This window comes from Wolffia australiana, chromosome 2 (assembly GCF_029677425.1).
Source record: "Wolffia australiana isolate 7733 chromosome 2, ASM2967742v1".
In the NCBI taxonomy this organism is placed as follows: Eukaryota; Viridiplantae; Streptophyta; class Magnoliopsida; order Alismatales; family Araceae; genus Wolffia; species Wolffia australiana.
The window spans coordinates 5,227,832-5,248,414 of NC_135836.1; the positions used below are offsets into that span (position 1 = coordinate 5,227,832).

General features: G+C 40.6%; 2 protein-coding genes across 3 annotated transcripts in view; one reads left to right on the forward strand and one right to left on the reverse strand.

Annotated features, from left to right (window-relative positions):
• The window catches only part of NRPC2 (nuclear RNA polymerase C2), a 44,599-nt gene extending 44,346 nt beyond the window's left edge, over positions 1–253 (reverse strand). The window contains exon 1 of the mRNA XM_078591786.1: positions 123–253. Coding sequence (XP_078447912.1) covers positions 123–136 — 14 coding nt within the window. The 5' untranslated portion in view covers positions 137–253. The remainder of the gene's footprint in view (positions 1–122) is intronic.
• A 4,513-nt stretch (positions 254–4,766) lies between these two features.
• Positions 4,767–10,471, forward strand: LOC144716604 (cysteine proteinase 1-like). 2 transcript variants are annotated; one of them, XM_078591787.1, is made up of 5 exons: positions 4,767–5,304; positions 6,196–6,315; positions 7,098–7,341; positions 8,878–9,144; positions 10,166–10,471. In XM_078591787.1, exons 1-4 carry the CDS (start codon positions 4,801–4,803, stop codon positions 9,141–9,143), a joined length of 1,134 nt encoding a protein of 377 aa, XP_078447913.1. In that variant the 5' UTR covers positions 4,767–4,800; the 3' UTR covers position 9,144; positions 10,166–10,471. The 2 variants fall into 2 exon arrangements, with proteins under 2 accessions (XP_078447913.1, XP_078447914.1); XM_078591788.1 differs by lacking the exon at positions 10,166–10,471 and adding an exon at positions 9,331–9,790.
• The last annotated feature ends 10,112 nt before the right edge of the window (positions 10,472–20,583 follow it).

Consider the following 20,583-nt stretch of genomic DNA (forward strand, 5'->3'; position numbering starts at 1 on the left):
AAAATCACCAATGAAAAAGTTTACAAAATTTTTAAACTAGGAAACGAAGAAACAAAGCGTTCTACAAAAACAGTCAATCCCGCTGAAAACGAGAATTGAAATAAGAAGAAGAAGAAATTTACTCTTCGAAGCCCATTTGCTTCTGCGATTCTACTCGCTAACCGATAATGGATCGTTAGATGGCAGGCGAGTTTCTTCCTCCAGCGACACCGCGACGAACCATTTTGCAAAACCCAGGGCGATCTTTCGAAACTCAACGTTAAACCCCTCTTCGAAACCGCCATTTTTAATTCGTGATATTCTAACGGGCCGAATTACTGGGAAAATCTAATGGGCTGCATGACTGCCCATCAAGACTTTTAATTGGTTAACGTTTGGGGCGGATGACGACTTGTCCTCATCCATCTCAACGTTATCTGGCATAGAAGTGTAGGACCGATGACGTTCCGTCATCCGTCTGTTCAAACTTCGTCATCCTTCATGGTCCGTAGCGCCGGACGGATGACTGAACGGAGGGCTACCCGTCATATGTCGTTAGTCATCCGTCATTCCTGACGAAAATGACGAATCGGTGAAAAATGACGAAAAAAATTTTGCCAGACGGATGCTTAACAACTCCCAAAATGCAACGTACTTATGTGTTGTGACTTCATTGGTAGATAATAAAATAATCACATTGGCATGGCACCACATTCTGTGTCACCACATCATGACTTCATTAGTGTAATGGTTGCATTCACTTTTTTATATATCAGTAGTCACCACGTCACCACATTCACTTTTTCATGTTCATATGTCATTAATAAAAATGGGGAATGGATTGAGGTGGAATGCAATGATGCCTTTGCCACATTGTATATATATAATAATGATGTAGCGTACAAGGAGAGATAAAATAATTAGATAAAATAGATGACCATGATAGTTTAAATGTTAAAGTGCGATATTGGACAACCCACGAGGTTGATTGAGATAAAATTTTGAATTCAGCTCTGTCTTGCTCTCCTTTTCTGTCTATGCATTTAGATCTGAAAATTCAAGCACTAATTCATATTTAAATCATCATGAAACTTACTTCCTACTTCTGTGGGTACTTTTCAAAAGAGAGATTTAGAGATCCATGAAGCTTTCTCTTGGTGTCCTACATGGTGTAAAAGACAACATAAAAGTTGATGAGCTTACCTACACTCTCAAATTGCCATGGTCCTGGTGGAACGTAAGGACCAAGGGTTAGTGTGCTTACCTTACATTGTATTCTATTCATCTTATTTGTTATCTTAAAACCATAATCCACATCATCACATCATTGTGTCTTTTTCATACTTGAAATCACCCCATTCAAATGAGCCTTTTTATCATCGCATACTTGTTCATCTTCTCGCTCTTTCAAAATATATCGATCATATCTGTAAATATTTTATATATATCATTTTCAAAATTAACTTGCATCTTCTTGATTAATATTTCATCGTCTCATTAAAAATGTATGATTATTATTTCTCCTATTATTAATCTCTATTAAAATAATACCAAATTTCTAATCACCGTCTCCGATAGAGACAATCCTTACAATTGACTAGTATTTTATTTAAGTAAATATTTTTATAAACCTTTTGAAAAATATGATTTTACAAATTAATATTTTAATTTTTAGTTTATCATTCTGTCATTGCTGGTAAATTGTTGTCATTATGGATTTTCATATTTTTATTTTGTGATTTTCCTCTATCGTGTGTTTAGGAGTGCAATTAAGCATAAAAAAGTTCTGAACAAAATAATAGGGGAAAGTAAATGTCTTGTTTACCTTCCCCTTCACTCTTTATATATTTTTCAAGTTTTATTGAACATATCTCATAAATAACAATATAATGTCACTTAAGCAACTAAAAATGGAGATGACGTATATCATGAAGAGGCTTTGAAATGAAAATGTTGGGATGCATCTGGGAAATCGATGAAGAACTACTTCAATGCTCCATTTTCTTAGCTTAGGACTTGATCACACCATTTTCCTTGATATTTTTCACTGTATAAGTGTGGAATAACTCACCTCGAGCAAACAATCACTTTCAGAGAGTAGTTGCTGCATCAGAGCCAAGAAAATTTGGAACCCCGTGATTAGGGAATCTTGGGCCATAATTGAAGCATGAACATATTTCTTAAATATTTTTTTATTGTCTCGATTCTAAAGACCAACTACACGATCAATACACGAATCAGCCTGATTGGTAATTAAGGTATAATAACATTAAAGGACTGGTACATATAATTCAATAGACCAGCTTCTCAAAGGTCACCCACAGTATGTCATTAGTTTATCCACACAAGTGGTCACGTGATTAACTATACTCATTATATGAATGAGACTAGATATGTCAATGTCCATCTTAGGTATCCTTATAATAGTAATATTTCGAGCATCTGTTCAAAGACTAATGATTAATGTATTATGATATATTTGTTTGGTTCTAAAGTTTTGATTGACATATAAGAAAACAAATATCATGTATCAGAAGATGAAAGCCAATGTATGATGGATATTATTTAATTTTATGGAACGTACTCCACTCTCACTTTTATCCTATTAAGAGTTTCTTCAAGCCATTATAATTTTAAGTGTATCCTCCAATATCCATAGATAAAGTGTTTGACACTATGGGCCCATTTATTAGCTTAGTGAATAACTTTAATTACCATTTAACTTTTATTTCTTGACCTTATTAATTAACTATGTCAACATCAGATTAATAAATCAATAATTTATTTTAAGCCAATTGATAGGTTTAGTTCCCCCTACATGGGATGCCAAGCTACGACCCATAATCTTAAATTTATAGAGGGGAGTTGAACTCTTTCATGGAGCCTTTACCACCACCACTTTCCATGTATGTATAGTCCTTATCCATGCTAGAGTCTTGAAATGGCAATGAACGAGTTTTCAAAAAATACTAATACACCTTACCGTGGGTATGATTTACAAGGAGAGTCTGATGTATCATACCATATCAACATTGTCTGAATTGTCTAACCACGTTTTCGTGCATCACTATTCTACGAGGATTGCATTTCAGAGAATCCATTGCTTCGGTGGAAAAAATTGGTTGCTTTGCTTTCCATAACTTGTAGGTTTAGCAAGGCGTTATCGCTACATCCGTGCCACCAACATGCCCTCAAAGCGCATATTATCTATAGGTCAGTCATCTGTAATGTACAAGAGGTACTATTTGAAAGGCGAGATGATAGTCATGCTGATGATATTTAACTACTAGAGCAGAAAAGAAGATGATATTTAACTGATATTTTCTATTTAAAAACAAATGATAAAAAATGGATTTTAGTCCCTTTCATATATTATACAATAAATAACAATAAAATTTCATTCCGCTTCTCATTTCAAACTATCTTATAATAATGCATGAACATAATAATTGGTAACCATTAATAACAAGTAATATTCCCTCCCATCCATCAAACAATGTCATAATTATAAGAACATCTAATTACAATTACTTATTTTCATTTTTGTCCCCTTGATTTATCATATAGCAAAATAAACATAAAATCTAAATATTTACAACAAATGTTTCACTTATTTTAACGCCTTCAGTCATGGTCAATGCTGATAGCTGACCTATCCTGCACAACGCGCTAGATAAGTCCCCATAAGTTCAAGGCACTAGTTATTGGCTCTTGCACGTGCAGAGCTACCTTCAATCACGAGTATACATGCTGCGAGGTGAAGCAAAACCAAATGACAGGCCTCATTAAAGGAACATATTTATCGTCATACTCAACTGACTCTGCCCATTAACAAATATATATTTATACATAGATATATAGGTATGTAATATATATATATATATATTTAATTAAAAATAAACAAATAAATGTTTCCAAATCTCTCGTTTGACAAAGGGCATGTAAGTAATATCCGTTTCCCGCATAATTCTCACGCAGCACGCCTCACGCCGTTGTCGTGGGCCAAGTTCTTAGAGAGAGAAAAATATCATCTAGGGGTCCATTAGAATGCAAATTGGGTTCGTGGCTCTCTTCAAAATCGACACGTACCCCTCGCCGATTAAGATATTTAATTAATCAAGATATTTTTTCCATCCAACAGAATGGGCAGCGAAGAGTATGTTATTAGTTTCCAGTTCCGTCGTGGACACGTCTGACAGATTCGTGGTGGGCCCACATCCAGTAACAAAGTCCCCTTCAAGTGACGTGGCCCTCTCAGAGACGTACACGTACTCATCCTGGATAGGCATATTCTAATGGGCCTTAGACAGCCCATTAAGACCTTTAATGGTCAAGATATTTTTACTATCCAACATTAATGGTTTTATGTCGTAGACACGCCCCACACGTTCCTGGGGGCCCATATCCAGTAACAAATTTCCCTTTAACTGACGTGGCCCTTTCAGAAACGTACACGTACTTTTCCCGGACAGGCCGATACCCTATTTAGACGAAATAAGCTAAATTACCTTATTTTTTAATTAGAAATATTCTAATGGGCCAAGCTAGGCTAAAATTCTAATGGGCCGCCGATCAACCAATTAAGACCTTTAATTAACCAAGATTTTTTTCTATCCAACATAAGGGTAGTTACGTCATTTGTCAGTTCCGTCGTGTACACGCCTCACACGTTCGAGGTGGGCCCATATCCAGTAACAAACCCCCTTTCAACTGACGTGGCCCTTTCAGAAACGTACACGTACCCTTCAGGGATAGGCCGACACCCTATATAAACTGACCAAACGAAAACTCTACTCTTGTTCAATCCTCGATCCGCCATCGATGGATCGCGCCGCGCTCTCGATCTTCCTGTTCGTCGTCTTCTCCGCGGTTCTGATCGCCGATGGCTACTCGATTTCGAAATCCGACGCCGACGACGGGCTGTTGATCAAGCAAGTTGTCTCCGATGCCGACGCCGCTTCCGAGCACGACGAGGCGATTTTGGGGGCAGAAGCCCATTTCGCGAGCTTCCTGAACAAGTTCGGGAAATCCTACGCCTCGAAGGCCGAACATGGGTACCGATTTTCAGTTTTCAAGGCGAATTTGCGCCGGGCGAAGAGGCATCAGCTTCTGGATCCCTCGGCTGTTCATGGGATCACTCAGTTCTCCGATTTAACGCCGGAGGAGTTCGAAAAGGGGTTCCTTGGGTTGCACCGAAGGAAGCCGGCGATGTTCTCCAGGGTCGGCAGCAGCGGCGCGCACGAGGCCCCGATCCTGCCCACCAACGATCTCCCCGAGAACTTCGACTGGAGGGATCGCGGTGCTGTTACCCCTGTCAAGAATCAGGTCGGTAGGGAACGGAGATTTGGTGTGATCGGTTGAGTCTTGATTGCATATTCCGAGATATTTGATCGATTTGGCGGGTTTGGTTGTGATCTGATCGCAGCCTCCTCGATCATCTCGACAATCAGATCGTCTGCGTGATCTGATCACAGCGCGCTCGATCACCTTGACGATCATATTGATGATCTGTCATCGATCGATCAGATCGGGTGACCCAGCCCGAGAGCTTTTACCGCCCGCGTTATCAGTAGGGAAGGGAGATTCGATCCGATCTTTTGGATTTTGATTGGAGACCCTGATCGTGATCTGATTGCGACTCAATCGATCACCTTGACGATCAGATTGCCGATCGTTCAACGATCGATCAGATCGGTTTACCCAACCCTAGAAGTTTTACTGCCCTCATTACCAGTGGGCAACGGAGATTCGATTTGATCGATTGGAGTTTGATCGTGTTGACGATGAAATGAGATTGGGTACCCTGATCGTGATCTGTCGACGACCCACTCTATCACGTCGATGATCAGATCGCGGCCCTCTCAATCAACTTGACAATCAAATATTCAAAGTGATCGGGGGAACGCAATCCATTCATGGGTCTGATGGCTGATCTGTAATGCAACCAGCGATCAGCTCCCCGATCCAATAAATGATCGATCAGATCGGGAAACTCGACACGTGCGTTGTCTCCTCCGCCTTTCCTCAAGCCCCGATCAGATCACTCATGACGGTCGATCAGTCATCGTCAATCAATGATCTGATCTTCATATGAATCGCCAATTTTTCCCTTTCAGATTAGGGCAATCGATCACAACAACTCCAGACAACGACAATCGCCGTTCCACAGCTACTGGTTACGATTTGTTAAGACTGAATTCTTTTTCGTGATTTTAGGGTTCTTGTGGATCTTGCTGGTCGTTCAGCGCCGCTGGGGCTCTGGAATCGGCTAACTTTTTGGCGACGGGGAATCTCGTTAGCCTAAGCGAGCAGCAGCTCGTTGATTGCGATCACGAGGTGACTTTAAATCTCCCAAATATCAATTCTTGTTCATTCTTTTGTGTAGAACATGGTTTCCCCTCTTCTATTTTTGACGTTTAATTTCTTGACTTTTGGAGCCGAAATTCCATCGAGTGGGGCGTTTGTTTAATTTAGTTAATGGAATGCATTTCAAAGTTTGAAAAATGATGAGTTTCAACCTACAGAATAGATTTCCGGTGTTTCTTGGGTTTTTACCGTGATCACCTCACTTTGAGAAAACTTTAAACTAGTTTCCGCTGTTTCATCGCCAACCTACTCCACATCACTGCACAGGTGAGAGTTCGGTGTGATCCTGATAAATTGACTCACAAGTGAGAAGGCTGTGTCTTTTGATTTGATCGATAAGGATTTCCATCGATCATGATAGCTCTGAACATTTTTTTGAGCGATTTGGATCACACAGATCCGGGAGTCTCTCTTTCTCTCTGTCTCACTCTCAATCTCGATCGATTACATCAGATCGATGAATCAATCTAATTAATCCACTCAATTGAGTAGGATTGCGCCAAACTGTAGTTCAGATCGATCTCATTGATCCCCTTGATGGATCACGATCTGATCCATCCATTTGATCAAATTTGATTGATCAGAATCTTGAGATCAATCTCTATCGCCGATCGGCCGCCTCGATTGGATCACTTGACCGATGACGATATTGATCTCTGCAAATCAATCTATATTCGATCTTGGTCATTTGATTGATCAACTCTCTGAATCCTAAAATAGTACTAACTTCTTTTTTTTTTCTTTTTCTGTAGTGCGATCCATCAGAACCCAGATCGTGTGATGCGGGATGCAATGGGGGGTTGATGACAACTGCCTTTGATTATTTGCTCAAGTCTGGTGGCCTTGAGAGCGAAGCAGATTATCCTTACACCGGGACAGACGGCACTTGCAAATTTGACAAGAACAAGATCGCGGCTTCTGTGTCTAATTTCTCTGTGGTTTCTGTCAATGAAGATCAGATTGCTGCCAACCTCATAAAGAATGGCCCTCTTGCAAGTAAGTGCACGAATCATTGAATTTCTGAGTCTTCTAGCCCTCTGCTTCTCAGTCTGTCTCGCTAATTTTCTCTCTATCTCTATGCCGCTCTAATTTTCTCCCTATCTCTCTGTCTCTATAATTTTCTCCCTATCTCTCTAATATTTTCACCATCTCTATGCCTTTCTAATTGTCTCTCTATCTCTCTCTATCTCCGTCTCTATAATTGTCTCTCCGGCTGTCTCTCAAATTGTTTCTCTATCTCTCTTTCGCTCTGTCTCTCTATCTCTCTGTCTCTCCAATTGTCTCTCAAATTGTCTATCTCCCTCTCTCCAATTGTCTATCTCGCTAATTGTCTTTCTATCTCCCTCTCTCCAATTGTCTATCTCGCTAATTGTCTTTCTATCTCCCTCTCTCAAATTGTCTATCTATCTCCCTCTCCCAAATTTTCTATCTATCTCTCTAATTGTCTTTCTATCTCCCTCTCTCAAATTGTCTATCTATCTCTCTAATTGTCTCTTTATCTCTCTGTCTCTCTATCTCTTTTTATCTCTGTCTCTCTCACTGTCTCTCTAATTGTCTCTATCTCTCAGTCTCTCAATCTCTTTCTCTAATTGTCTCTATCTCTCTGTCTCTCAGTCTCTTTGTCTAATTGCCTCTGTCTCTCTCTGTGTCTCTCTCGAATTGTCTCTCCATCTCTTTTTCTCTGTCTCCCTCTGTCTCCGGTCGCTTTCTCTAATTGTCTCCATCTCTCTGTCTCTCAGACTCTCCCTAATTGACTCTCTATCTCCCAGTATCTCTCTCTGTCTCTCCAATTGTCTCTATCTCTCTGTCTCTCAGTCTCTCTCACTTATGGTCTCTCTATCTCTCTGTCTCTCAATCTCTCTCTTTCTGTCTCTCCAATAGTCTCTCCAATTTTATCTCTGCTTCTCTGCCTCTGTCTCTCTATCTCTTTGTCTATGTGCCTCACATATACAAACTCTTTATCTCTATCTCTCTGGTCCTCTGCCTCTCTATCTCTCTGGCCCTCTGTCTCTAATTGTCTCTCTATCTTTTTTTCTCTGTCTCTCCCTGTCTCCAGTCTCTCTCTCTAATTGTCTCTATCTATCTGTCGATCAGTCTCTCTCTCATTGTCTCTAGCTCTGTCTCTCAGTCTCTCTCTCTAATTGTCTCTATATCTATGTGTCTCTCTCTAGTTGTCTCTGTATCTCTCAATCTTTCTCACTGTCTCTCCAATTGTCTCTCTATCTCTGGTTCCCTATCTTTCTGTCTCTGTCTCTCTCTCTATCCCTTTGTCTATGTGCCTCACACACACACATACACACTCTCTTTCTCTCTCTCTCTCTGGCCATCCGTCTCTCCCTCTTTTTTCTCTCTTTCTGTCTCTCTCTTTTCATAAATTTCTCTTTCCGGTGTTCTCTTTCTCTCTGGGACATTCTAACTATAGAAAGTTATGTTGACGAAGGATGGATCAAAGGCATGATAATGGAAAAAAAAAAGAAAAATAAGAAAAATCTGGGTCACAGCTAATGTTTCGTTTGCTTTCTTCCGGTGCAGTTGGTATCAATGCAGTGTTCATGCAGACTTACATCGGGGGTGTTTCGTGCCCATACATCTGCGGGAGGCACCTTGACCACGGCGTGCTTCTCGTAGGCTACGGCTCGGCCGGGTACTCTCCGATTCGGCTCAAGGAGAAGCCCTTCTGGATCATAAAGAACTCGTGGGGCGAGAACTGGGGAGAGAAGGGCTACTACCGGATTTGTAGAGGTCGCAATGTCTGTGGGGTTGATTCAATGGTCTCCAGCGTCTCTGCCCTTCACTAAGGTGTGTTATCTTCATCCTATCAGATGGTCTTTGTATATATATTACTGTGACTAGGCTGTCATAAATATCTGAATGCAAACAAGAAGACCCTTTGGATGTATCTGCCTGACTTTGAAACGTTATCTATTTGCCATATGATCTACAGTTTTCCCTTGTTCTATATGGTCGTATGGATTTGGCATGCAGGATGATGATAACAGTTTGGCGATGACAATGATGAATCGTCATCCCATCATAATACTTAATATTTCATACTGAAGATGCTGATGGTAGTGGTGGTGGTGCTGCTTCGGGCCGTAGATTCTCCCTTATTAACCTATGTTCTATGCTGCTGGTGATGATGATAGTGGTAGTGGTGATCCCAATCAGGGATCTGTTACAAACCGAAAAGTAACTCCAAAATATTCCAATTAAAATATCAACTGTTCTGGGTCTTGAGTTGGAGAGGACAGAAGGAAGAAAGGAAATGAGAGAGAAGAAGAGATGGTAGATGTTGTCTGGGAGGCGGCAAGGATGACACTGTTCACAATTCGAAACAGTCGCTTTTTGTGGTAAACCCATGTCGTAAACCTTCGACCTGAGGGGTTGGGTCCAAAGTTCTTGGCTGCCAACTTCTTGTTTGGGATGTGGGTGAGTGAATTCATGTGGTATGATTTCTATTAGAGGTAGATAATTGATGACCTAGAAATTGAGGTTAACTATGTCATTTATGGCTTTTGGTTTATGCAAGAATATTTATAATTTTCTTCTGAGCATAGGGAAACTGTCTGATCCACATTATGTATTAAATTAGTGAATTTTAGCTTTAATTTCTAGAATTTTTTATTTTAGGAATTTAATCTAAATTAAACAAACCAACTTGGAAAGTTAATCAAAGTAATTATAAAAATTATTATAAAATAATTGTCCTAATTAACCTGATAAATCCTGAATATATAAAATACTCAACTAGTTCCGTACAATTTTATTGTTGAAAATACTAATTAATTCCAAATAAACATTTTCGTTGGCACTTTGGCAGAGTTGTGAGACACTTGATGGCGATGGTCATAAGTGAGATGGATAAAAGAGATATTGTTGCTTATTGCGAAGGAGATGATGAGATATGCATGTCGACGATCAAATGAACGGGGGGAAGTAATGATTGTACCGACACCGGTACAGTGGAGATGGACTTAGACATGCGCCCATGAGTGGTGGAGTTGGAGGTGGTGTGTGTGATGGTGGAAACCTCACATAAAAGATGGAGATGTGAGTCACAAAAAGATGAACATCTCACTGACCTTGTCATTTCGTGCCCAAGGAACTGAGTGATACTTTTTCTTCACTTGTCTTGCTCTGAACATCACTCCTTCAAACAAGATTTTGAATGAGCAAATCACTCAGCAAATCTAAATTAGGAACAAAATCCAAGGTGCCCCTTTTACAATGATGGGGGTAATTTTTATAGATCAGAGATGATGAATGGATAGAGAAGAGAACGATACACTATCCAAATTTTGCCACAACTCTTGTGTGTTGTTAGATATCATTGTCTGAATTGGGAGCAATTTGAGCAATCCAATTTGCTCTCTCAATCGATTTGTGTTGCAGATTGACAGCATGGCACACAATTCTAGTAGTGTACAGTCTCCAAATTTATTTAAAAATATTCAAATAAATTAATATATAAAACTTTTGACTAAAATATTATTTTCATGAAACCTTTAGAGTAATAAATACAATAACCTTTAAAATATTATTTTAAAAAACTAGAAAACCCAGAAACCCAAAAAAATCACACTAAAAATATAATAAAGCCAAATTTTTATAAATCAAAATACCTATCTCTAAGACCTGTAAATTACTTTAACCACGAAAGTAATAAAATTAAATGCTGAGTTACATTTTATTCATAAAATGCTCCAAAACCTTCTATCAATGCAATGTTTTGTGCGCTGTAAAGTTCATTCCGGAAACCACTTTGGAAGATATTTTCTCATTCAGAAGGAATAATGTATCACCAACCCTAAACTTCACCATATATCTCTTTGTGCCACTTGCAGTCTCTCTCTCTCTCTCCCTCTCTCTCTCTCTCTAGCCATCTCTTCATCGGTGGCTCTGTTTCTCCAGCCCGATTTTCTCATTTCTCTTCTTTGTGAAATCCGTGTCGCTGTTCGTGGCCTTAATATCAGTCCTTCAACCGCGAGATGTTTTTATTCCCGTTTCACGAGAGGCAAGACTATGCAAAAGGAGGCCACGAGTGTGTGCCTCTAGATCTTTCGCCCACCCCATTCGCCAACTGCCGCCGTCCTGAAACCTCTCCCTTTTAGTGAGACTTTTCATGGATGCTTGGACCCGGACTCTTGGCCCCTCCGGGTTCCCAATATATAGCGGCGCATGCCACCTACAGAAATCATCTGGGCCTCCATCCTTCTCATTTTTATTTCCCTGCCTTCCGTTCCCACCCCCCAAATCTCCACTTTACCATGACCGGGAAGACTGAACTTGTGGCGGCCTTCTTGATCCTAAACCTAGTTTTCTTCCCACTTGCGTCCGCACAACTGGTCATGGCTATTACTAGTTGCGTCGGCGGCCTCCTCCAAGTTGCCGCATGCAGTCCTGCACTCAACCTCATCAAGATAGGCGGAATCACTGACGCGGTCACGAGCACCTGCTGTGCGTTGATTACAACCCTTACGCATGTCCAGGCCAGTAAATGCCTCTGCGACGTAGCCAAGATTAACGTTCTTGGGATTGTCGACGTCAACCTCCCAGGGGACATTAACTTGTTGCTCAAGGCCTGTGGCCAGCAGGTTCAACTCCTTGGATGCTAAGGGAGCTGCCCACGATGTTCTCCGCACCGATTTCACGCCGGATGTTCCGCAACTTTGTACCGCCCCTCGCTTGGCACAACCCGCCTCATCTTTCCTAGTCATCAGCCATCTGTTCATGTCGCTCCCCCCGTAACAGCCTCTATCTCACGCCCCTTCCACCCCGCCCAGGTACGACATCTTGCTTAAGGCCGGAGCCACTATGATGCGTCCCCTGATAATAAAAGCAAGGGCTCCTCTCTTCTCCTCCTCGTGTTCTGTCCTCCGCGCACCGTGCAAGACATCTATGGTTGACACACATTTATCTACGAGATAATGAACCTTAAAAAAAAGCTTGCGGCCATACACCTCTGTGTTGGCCTTTTTCATAGTAGGGCACAAGCTAATAACATCCGCTTCCGCTTTTCAATATCTTTTCTCAAGCCTCGAGAACTCTCAAGAGGAGCCCCAAGAGTATCATAAAAGTCCGGAAGACAGTGTGGGAAATGAAACTACCGAATCATTCTAGGAGGCTCTACGCGGGACACGGATCTCATTATTGTAAGCAAGACGAAGAAGCGTCTGAATCAACGAATATGTCTTCTTAACACTAGCCTTAGAGAGGAACGATGATCAGTTGCCACGGAGATTTCCTGAACAAAGGCGCTGATCTCACGTAACGGTGATCATTGTAGAATGCATTCTCCAATATCCTCACTGCCCTGGCCAGGGATTTTTCTGCATCATTTTCCTTGAGTCAATCTTCTCTTATATCAAGGGCGGATGATTCCGTCTTGATGACTCAATCATCTCCGTTAGCTTCTTACTACATACGATCTATAACTTATTTGAATCCCATGATTAGAGGCTCGTATGTCATAGTCAAAGCGTAGTTGTCCACTCACGAGATGTCCTTGGTGTCTCAAGTCCGCGGATCACTTATACAACGGTGACTTGAATCAACCTGATTGACATTTAGGTATAATAAAATTCAGGGATTCATGCGGATCAATTCAGTGAACTCTTTCTCAAAAGAGCACCCACTATCCATCCTTAGTGTCGCCACACTAATAGCCACAGGATCAGCTATATTTTTTGTATAAGTATGATCCACTAGTACTAATCTATCCAGATAATTTGATGTTTGTCTCGACTATCCATCGAATAGGAATATTTAGAGTACATATTTAAAGACTAGTGATCACTATATTATGATCTCATCATAATTCACGAACTCATTGAACGTATTCATGGACTTCATTAAAAACACCACACAGAATAATAATGAATGTAAATATTTTATTGAATCATTATAAATAAAAATGGTAGTGTGATTGGCTTGACGACCACATAATATTCATCAGAACCAACTGACCCGACACCGTTAATGAAAATTTACTTAACACAAGAATGGTAACTAATTCTATAAGGATGTAAAATTCTCACGGGCGACGAGAAATTAGAGACCGGTACTAAAATAAATAATAACACCATAATAAGGAAGAGGAACGTGACCTGTGATTTGACGTTGGAAGAGTCGGTAGCAAATCACGACAGATCCAAAGGAAGATCCAAAGTGCGACTTGAGCTGTAACTCAGCATTGAAAGAATTGATATTTAGTTCACTGCAGATCCAAGGGAGGGGAAAATGGCGTCTGAAAGTTCAACATGATGCAATCGTCTGAATACTGAGGAGGAAGGGCCTGTGCGAACGGAGTTTCCCAAGTGGAAAGTAGGACTGGATAATTCCACAGACTCCTAGGGAAGTCAATGTCGCAAGTCCAAGCGTAGCGGACCAGGGATGGTGGTGACAAATTCTGAGTGGAGCCGTGGATAGTCTTATTCCAGAGAAATTAATAGAGGTCGAAACTATCGAGTCGCAAAGGGCACGTCAACGATGGAAAAATTGATCCGGGACGATCGAGAAGGAAAAATTGCATGCGAGTGGGACAATTATCTACATTGAGGATAACACGTATGAAGAATAGTTCGCACCCGACATATATTAACATCTGATTCCTCCAGTTGATCAGACTCACGGTAGAGTGGAGATTCGATCATGCCGAACAGATTCCGATGCGTCAGCAACTTGAAGAAAACGCATGTCTTTGCTATAACCGGAACATTTACAGAACCCTGGTAGAGGTAGGGTGATAAGCCGAAAAATCACGTGGTCGTTGCGCTTTTTAGACTTATGCAATAAATTTATAATTCCCTTAGTTACTAAATAAGAATATAGAGCAAGCAAGGGGTCGATCCGCAAGGAGGCAACAATTCAGAATTTTCAAACAATTTTTATGAATCAAGTCAAGTAATTTTGAATTTTGCAATATTTAATTCAATTAATATTAAATAATATTCTTAAAATAATCAAAATTAAGTAAAACTTAATTTTGATTTCGGTCAGATAATTCCAGATAAGAATATTATTATTATTTTAAGCTCATAAAAATATAAATTATTAATTTTCCAATTTAATAAAATTTATAATAATTTTCAGAATTAAAATTGGGAATTTAATAATCAAGAAAGTGATTTTTGAATTGGAGTTCAAAATGGATGAATTTTCGGTTCAAATTTTATTTTTGGGTTTTTTATATATTAAATTAAATTCCTAAACAATAAAAACCGAAATCTAGAGAGAGAAAAAATCAAATTAACCTAGAGAGAGAAAGTGAAGAAATTGGGGAAAGCCCCAATTTCGACCCTAAATTAAAAATGTAATGAAGCAGAAATGTCCTAAAATGATTAAGAATTAATTATCAAAAGTCAGATCTCGAATCCAAATCAAAAAGAAGTGCTGATGCATTCAAAACATGAATCTAGGGCATGTACATTTCGCCCATGCCAAGGCGTTTTCGAATCCTTCTAGAAGATGATCAAATACAATTCAGAAACTTACAAATTTGATAAAGAGATCCAGATCTGACGACTTCCAGAATGCCTCCTGTGTCCTTCCTGGCCAATTGCTTGGGGAGAGCCTCCAAAAGTGATTTTCGCCCTTTTCCAGACCTCTATTTAAAGATCCAACCGTCTGGATTGTAGAGGGGGAAAAGACGAACCTACCCTCAAAATTTCAGCCCAATCGGACATGTAGATCTCAAGATATCAAGGTTTTAGTGAGAAAAAATCTGAGCCGTTGGATTTATTTATCTCTCCTCCAATAAGCTTGGAAATGGCGCGTTTTGATTGGCTAGCATGATTATTTCTCGTTTTCCGCTTTCTCGGATCACGCCCTGACACGTTGTTGTGCGCGTCGTCCACCCGCAATCATTGGCAAGTGATTTCGTCATTTGAACGGCTAGGAATTCTCCACGTCACCCTGAAATAATAAAAACAAAAGAAAAGGACAAAAGGTCTTTTTTAAAAATATATATATATTTTTTTATTCTCTTAGCCGTAATCTTTGACCATTCTTCTCTCTTTTATTTTAAATCATAAGCCGCTATTCTTCTCTCTCTTCTCTCTTTAAATATTTTAAATCATAGCCACTTATGTTGACTATTCTTCTCTCTCTTATATATTTTAAATCATAGTCGCTTATGTTGACTATTCTTCTCTCTCTCTTCTCTCTATTTATTATATAATAATAACCACTCATTCTCTCTCTCTCTCTTTATTCTTATTTAAATAAATATATCCATTTATTCGCCCGGGCGAATGACGTGGATACTCCTTAGTAAATATTTAAATATATTATAAATGCCAAATAAATAATATATGTGTTATTTAAATATGTAAAAATCATTTCTTGGCTATATAATGGTCAAAAAATTATATAAAAATATGGAAAATTCCAGAAAAATCATGGAAACACTTACCAACCTTTAGCCAAGTATTTAAAACCCTGTAAAAAATATTTCTTCTCTGAAATGAAGTTAAATTCCATAAAAAATGATAAAAAATCAGAATTAATAATAAAATGAAAGGTTAAATGATCTATCTTTATTTTAATATGATAACATGGAAATATAGTCATTAAAACACATAAATATAATATAAAATTCATTAATTAATCTTGTTAATTTGCAAGTTATCATAGGGGCCCGATGGCGTCATCTACAAGTAGATCCAATGATCCACATGGTATGAGCTCCTCCAATTGATGAGTTCAATGGAAAGTTTGAATTGGGAAGACTTTCTATGTACTGACGGCCTGGTCTGATGACTAGTTGTAGGGGAATTGCTGGATGAAGAAATGAGCCATCCACAATGATTTCGGCCTGCGTTTCTTCTTATCGCTTGATCAGGACAACGGCTAACACATGAGACTGGGAGGATGAAATCAAGAGGAAAAAAACTATTGAAACAACAACATGACTTTTTCCCATTTCATCATAACTGCAATTTCAACAATCAGATCTGCCCTCCACATTCCTTTCCCCACTCTTCTTATAGTAGAAGGGGGAACAGTTATGGAAATATGGTGGGCCCCTATTAAGGAGAAGCTTATTGGGCTTCCTTTAAGAGGGTCCTTTAGGGAGGGAAACAACACAAGCACAAACACATGTGGAGGAGGCCGGTAAATGCGCAGGAGGGGGCCTCCCTATAGTCAAGGACGAGAATGAGAAAAGTAAAGATAATGAAATTCATGAGCTAGTAGCTTAGTTAGTGGGTCTACTATGTTGTTGGTTAATGGAACCCTTTCCATCGCAATATCTTCTTGTGCAATTATTTTCCTAATCAAGTGAAATCGCCTCAAAATGTGTTTTTTGACTTCTGATGAGACCGTGGCTCTTTCACTTGTATTATTACACCATTGTTGTCCCACAACAACGGAATAGGTTCTGAGATGAAAGGAACAACGCCAAGTTTCGTGATGAATTTCTTCAATCAAACTACTTCCTTGGTGGCCTCAGCTACTACTATGTATTCAGCTTCTGTCGTCGAGTCTGCGGCAGTACTCTGCTTGGAACTCTACCAAGATATCACACCTTCGTTCAGTGTAAACATGAATCTAGATGTAGATCTACAATCGTCTAGATCCGACTTAAAACTTGAGTCAGTGTAACCGTGGTGCTTCAGCTCCTCTCCTCCATAAATTAGAAATTCTAATTTACTTGGCCCTAAAATATTTTCCTGAACATGTTCATGAGCTGAGTGCTCATCTGATGAGGTACTATTTGTGTCTTGATTTGGAATTTCTTCCAAAACTACTTTACTCCCACTATCTTCTCTCAGAAGATATTCATCCTCTAGGAAGATGGCCCTCTTTCAAACAAATATGGTTGGTTCCTCGGCCCGGTAAAAGTGGTATCCATGTGTCTCTTTTGGATATGCAACAAATCTACACAGCTCAGTTATGGGTTCCAGCTTTCCTAGGTCATGCCTCTTAACGTGGGCTGGACATCCCCATACTCTAGTATACATAAAATTCAGTCTTCTCCCTCTCCATATCTCATATGGTGTGGAAGTTACCGACTTGCTAGGTAACATGTTCAGTATATGCGCTGATGTTTCAAGTGCATATCCCAGAGGAACACTGGTAGTTTCGAGAAGCTCATCATAGATCTTACCATGTCTAACGAGGTTCGATTTCTTTTTTCTGACACCCCATTCATTTGTGGTGTAAATAGAGGAGTCAGCTGAATTAGGATACCATTATCCTTCATGTATTGAGTGAACTCTGTACTTAAGTATTCTTCACCTTGATACAATCGAAGTGTTTTAATATTTTTTCCAGATTGTTTTTATACTTCATTCTTAAATTCCTTTCATTTCTTAAGAGATTCAGAATTGTATTTTATCAAGTATACCCATCCGTATCTAGAGAAATCATCAATGAATGTAATGAAGTAAGAACAACCACCTCTACCTTGGACATGCATAGGACCACATACATCAGAATGTACGAGTTCCAAGATGCCCTTGGCATGCTCGCCATTCCCTGAGAATGGTGATTTGAGTAACTTACCCACATTGAAAGATTCACATCTTGCGTATGATTAAAAATCAAACGAACCCAAGTATGCATCCTTAAGCAACTTTAGCAATCTTCCATTTCCAACATGCCCAAGCCGGTAGTGCCATAAATAGGTTATGTTCACTAATTGTTTACTCTTCTTGAGAGCAACTTCTTGAGATTATAACAAGAAGCATCCGTCAAGTACAACCCATTGACCAATGGTGCTGATGCAACCAATTTATTATGAAAAAAATGAAACAACATTTGTTCATAATGGTCATGGTGTACCCGAGTCTATCCAAACATGAAATAGATGCGATGTTCTTTATTATGCTACGAACCAAATAGCAGTCTTGTAAAGACAGTAGATCTCTGAGTGGATGCTTGAGGTACAATGTCTCCACAGTGATAGCAGCAACTCTTGTGCAATTCCCCACTCTCAGCTCCACCTCGCCTTTGCTCAGCTTTCTTCTACTTGTCAGCACCTGCAAGTCATTGCAGATATGAGAGGCACACACCGTATCCAATACCCAAGATGACGAATCTCTACAAGAAAAGTAAGTATCTATCACATAGATACCTAAAGCATCGCCATGCTTCTTTCGAGCTATGTCATTGAGGTACTTCTTGTAGTTCCTCTTTCAATGGCCCTTTGTTCCACAATAGAAGCATATGGCTTTCTTGCCGTTGTCCTTCTTTGTCGGTGGTGCTTTCACATGCTTCTTCCTTTTGTCTCGCCTTAAGGCAGACATCACCTTTCTCTTCTTGTTGGTCCTACCAACAAAGAGAACTAGGGGCTAGTCCTTTTGAAGGTTGGCCTCGACAATAGTAAGCATGTTAAGAAACTCACTCCAAAAGAGTCATCTGAATTTTGTTCATGTTAAAGTTAATAATGAATTGGGAGAATGAATCAGGTAAGGATTGAATAATGGGGTCCATGCTCATGTCAACAAGGAGTTCCACTTCCAGCATTGCCAACCTTTCTATCCACTCAATAATCTTTGGGACATGACTTTGTACCAAAAATGATTCGGTCATGCTAGCCATGAATAGGCTTTTCGATATCTCATACCTCTTAGTCCTACTCCGTTCGGTGAATAACTCTATCAAATGAAGTAGCATTGACCTTGGCTCCATATCTTCATGTTGCCTCTACAACTCATTGCACATAGAAGCTAGTATGGAGCATTGGACCGTAGTAGAATCATATTTCCACTTCTGATATTCCATAATCTCCCCTTCAGTTTCATCTGACGCAAGCTCTCTCATGCCATCTAATGCAGGACAACATCGGTGATGTCGTCACAAGGGTATCGAGACGATGCTCAACTACCAGGGTGAAAGCGGACGTCGTCGAAGACGTCGTTCATCTGATATGGATCTAAGGAGATGCGACTACGTGATGCAAAAACTCCTAGGCAGATGTACGTGTAGGCCTGACTTGTAGGGTTCACCAAGCTCTGGTGATGGAGCAAGAGATCCCACTCCATCAAGGATGACGCCGAAGCCCATGCCGTCACAACGATAGCCGCCGGCTCGAGCCCCACTAGATTGGCACGCCAAGAGGAAGGCGAAGGCACTTCATCACTCATAAGTTTTCGTGGCAAATCTCTGTTCATGACCCTCCCTTTTCCTCGTCGAACCATTATTTTGTATGTGTTTTATTTTTGTGTTTTAAGAGGGCCCCCTATGCTAATGGGCCCCTTCTTATGGACCTTTTGTTTGGGCCCATCACCATCCCTATATAAGGGATGAAGAGGGTGCCCTAAATTTCAAGTCTTGTTGAATTTTTGGAAAATAGTCCACGATCGTGTGAGAAAATAAGAGGGAGAGGAGGAATAAGGAGTGGGAGGAAGAAGAAGAGGAAAGTAAGGGGGGGGGGGGACAGTGCCGCCGACCACCGCCAGCACCATCGTCGCACCGCTGCCCCACCACCATCGTCGCCATCGTGCCAGCTGTCGCCGCCGCCCACGCCGTCGCCACCACTGCCCCCATCAACCATTGCCGTTGCACCGCCACCCTGCCACCGCCAGCCAACAAAGCCTATCACGTCATGGAGCATCTAGATCACCCGTGCGATGAAGCCGTCATCCACCCTACCCCATTTGTACCTCGTGACACCCCTGCTCACACTACCCCGTCCATGACCACACATACCTCGTAGGTTACTAGAGGCCTAGGAAATGCCCCGACCACATCAGTAGGCTCCGACGCACCAGTTCAGGCCCTCATAATTGACACCACGGCCCAAAGCCCGATCATAAACCAAGCACACATAACGTGCTTCAAATGCCAAGGAAAGAGGCACCGAGCCAGTCAATGTTCGTCTTTGGCCCTCCTAATTTAGGTTGATGGCATCGACCAGGACCATGTAGAAGAGGTGGGTCAACAACTCGACGACGAGTATCATCTGGACGAGGAGTTTGCGAATGAGTATGAGGAACCCGGCGAGCGAGTTGGGTACATCCAGATCTTAGAAGCTTGTGCGACCCCGACACCCGTCTCACGCCCCACTGGCTGACAATTGGCCAGCCTAGGGGTCAACTGCCCCAGCACTAGTGTGTTGCAATCCTGATAAGCTCAATTTTACTGTGTTTTTTACTGGTTATTTATCAGTAACATGTGTGAGGATTAAGCTTATTCAACGAATTTATAAACCTCACAAGTTAGGGCGAGTGAGGGTCGATCCACAGGGAGCAAAAGAAAACAGCAGGAAATTCCTTTTCAGTACGTTAAAGTGCA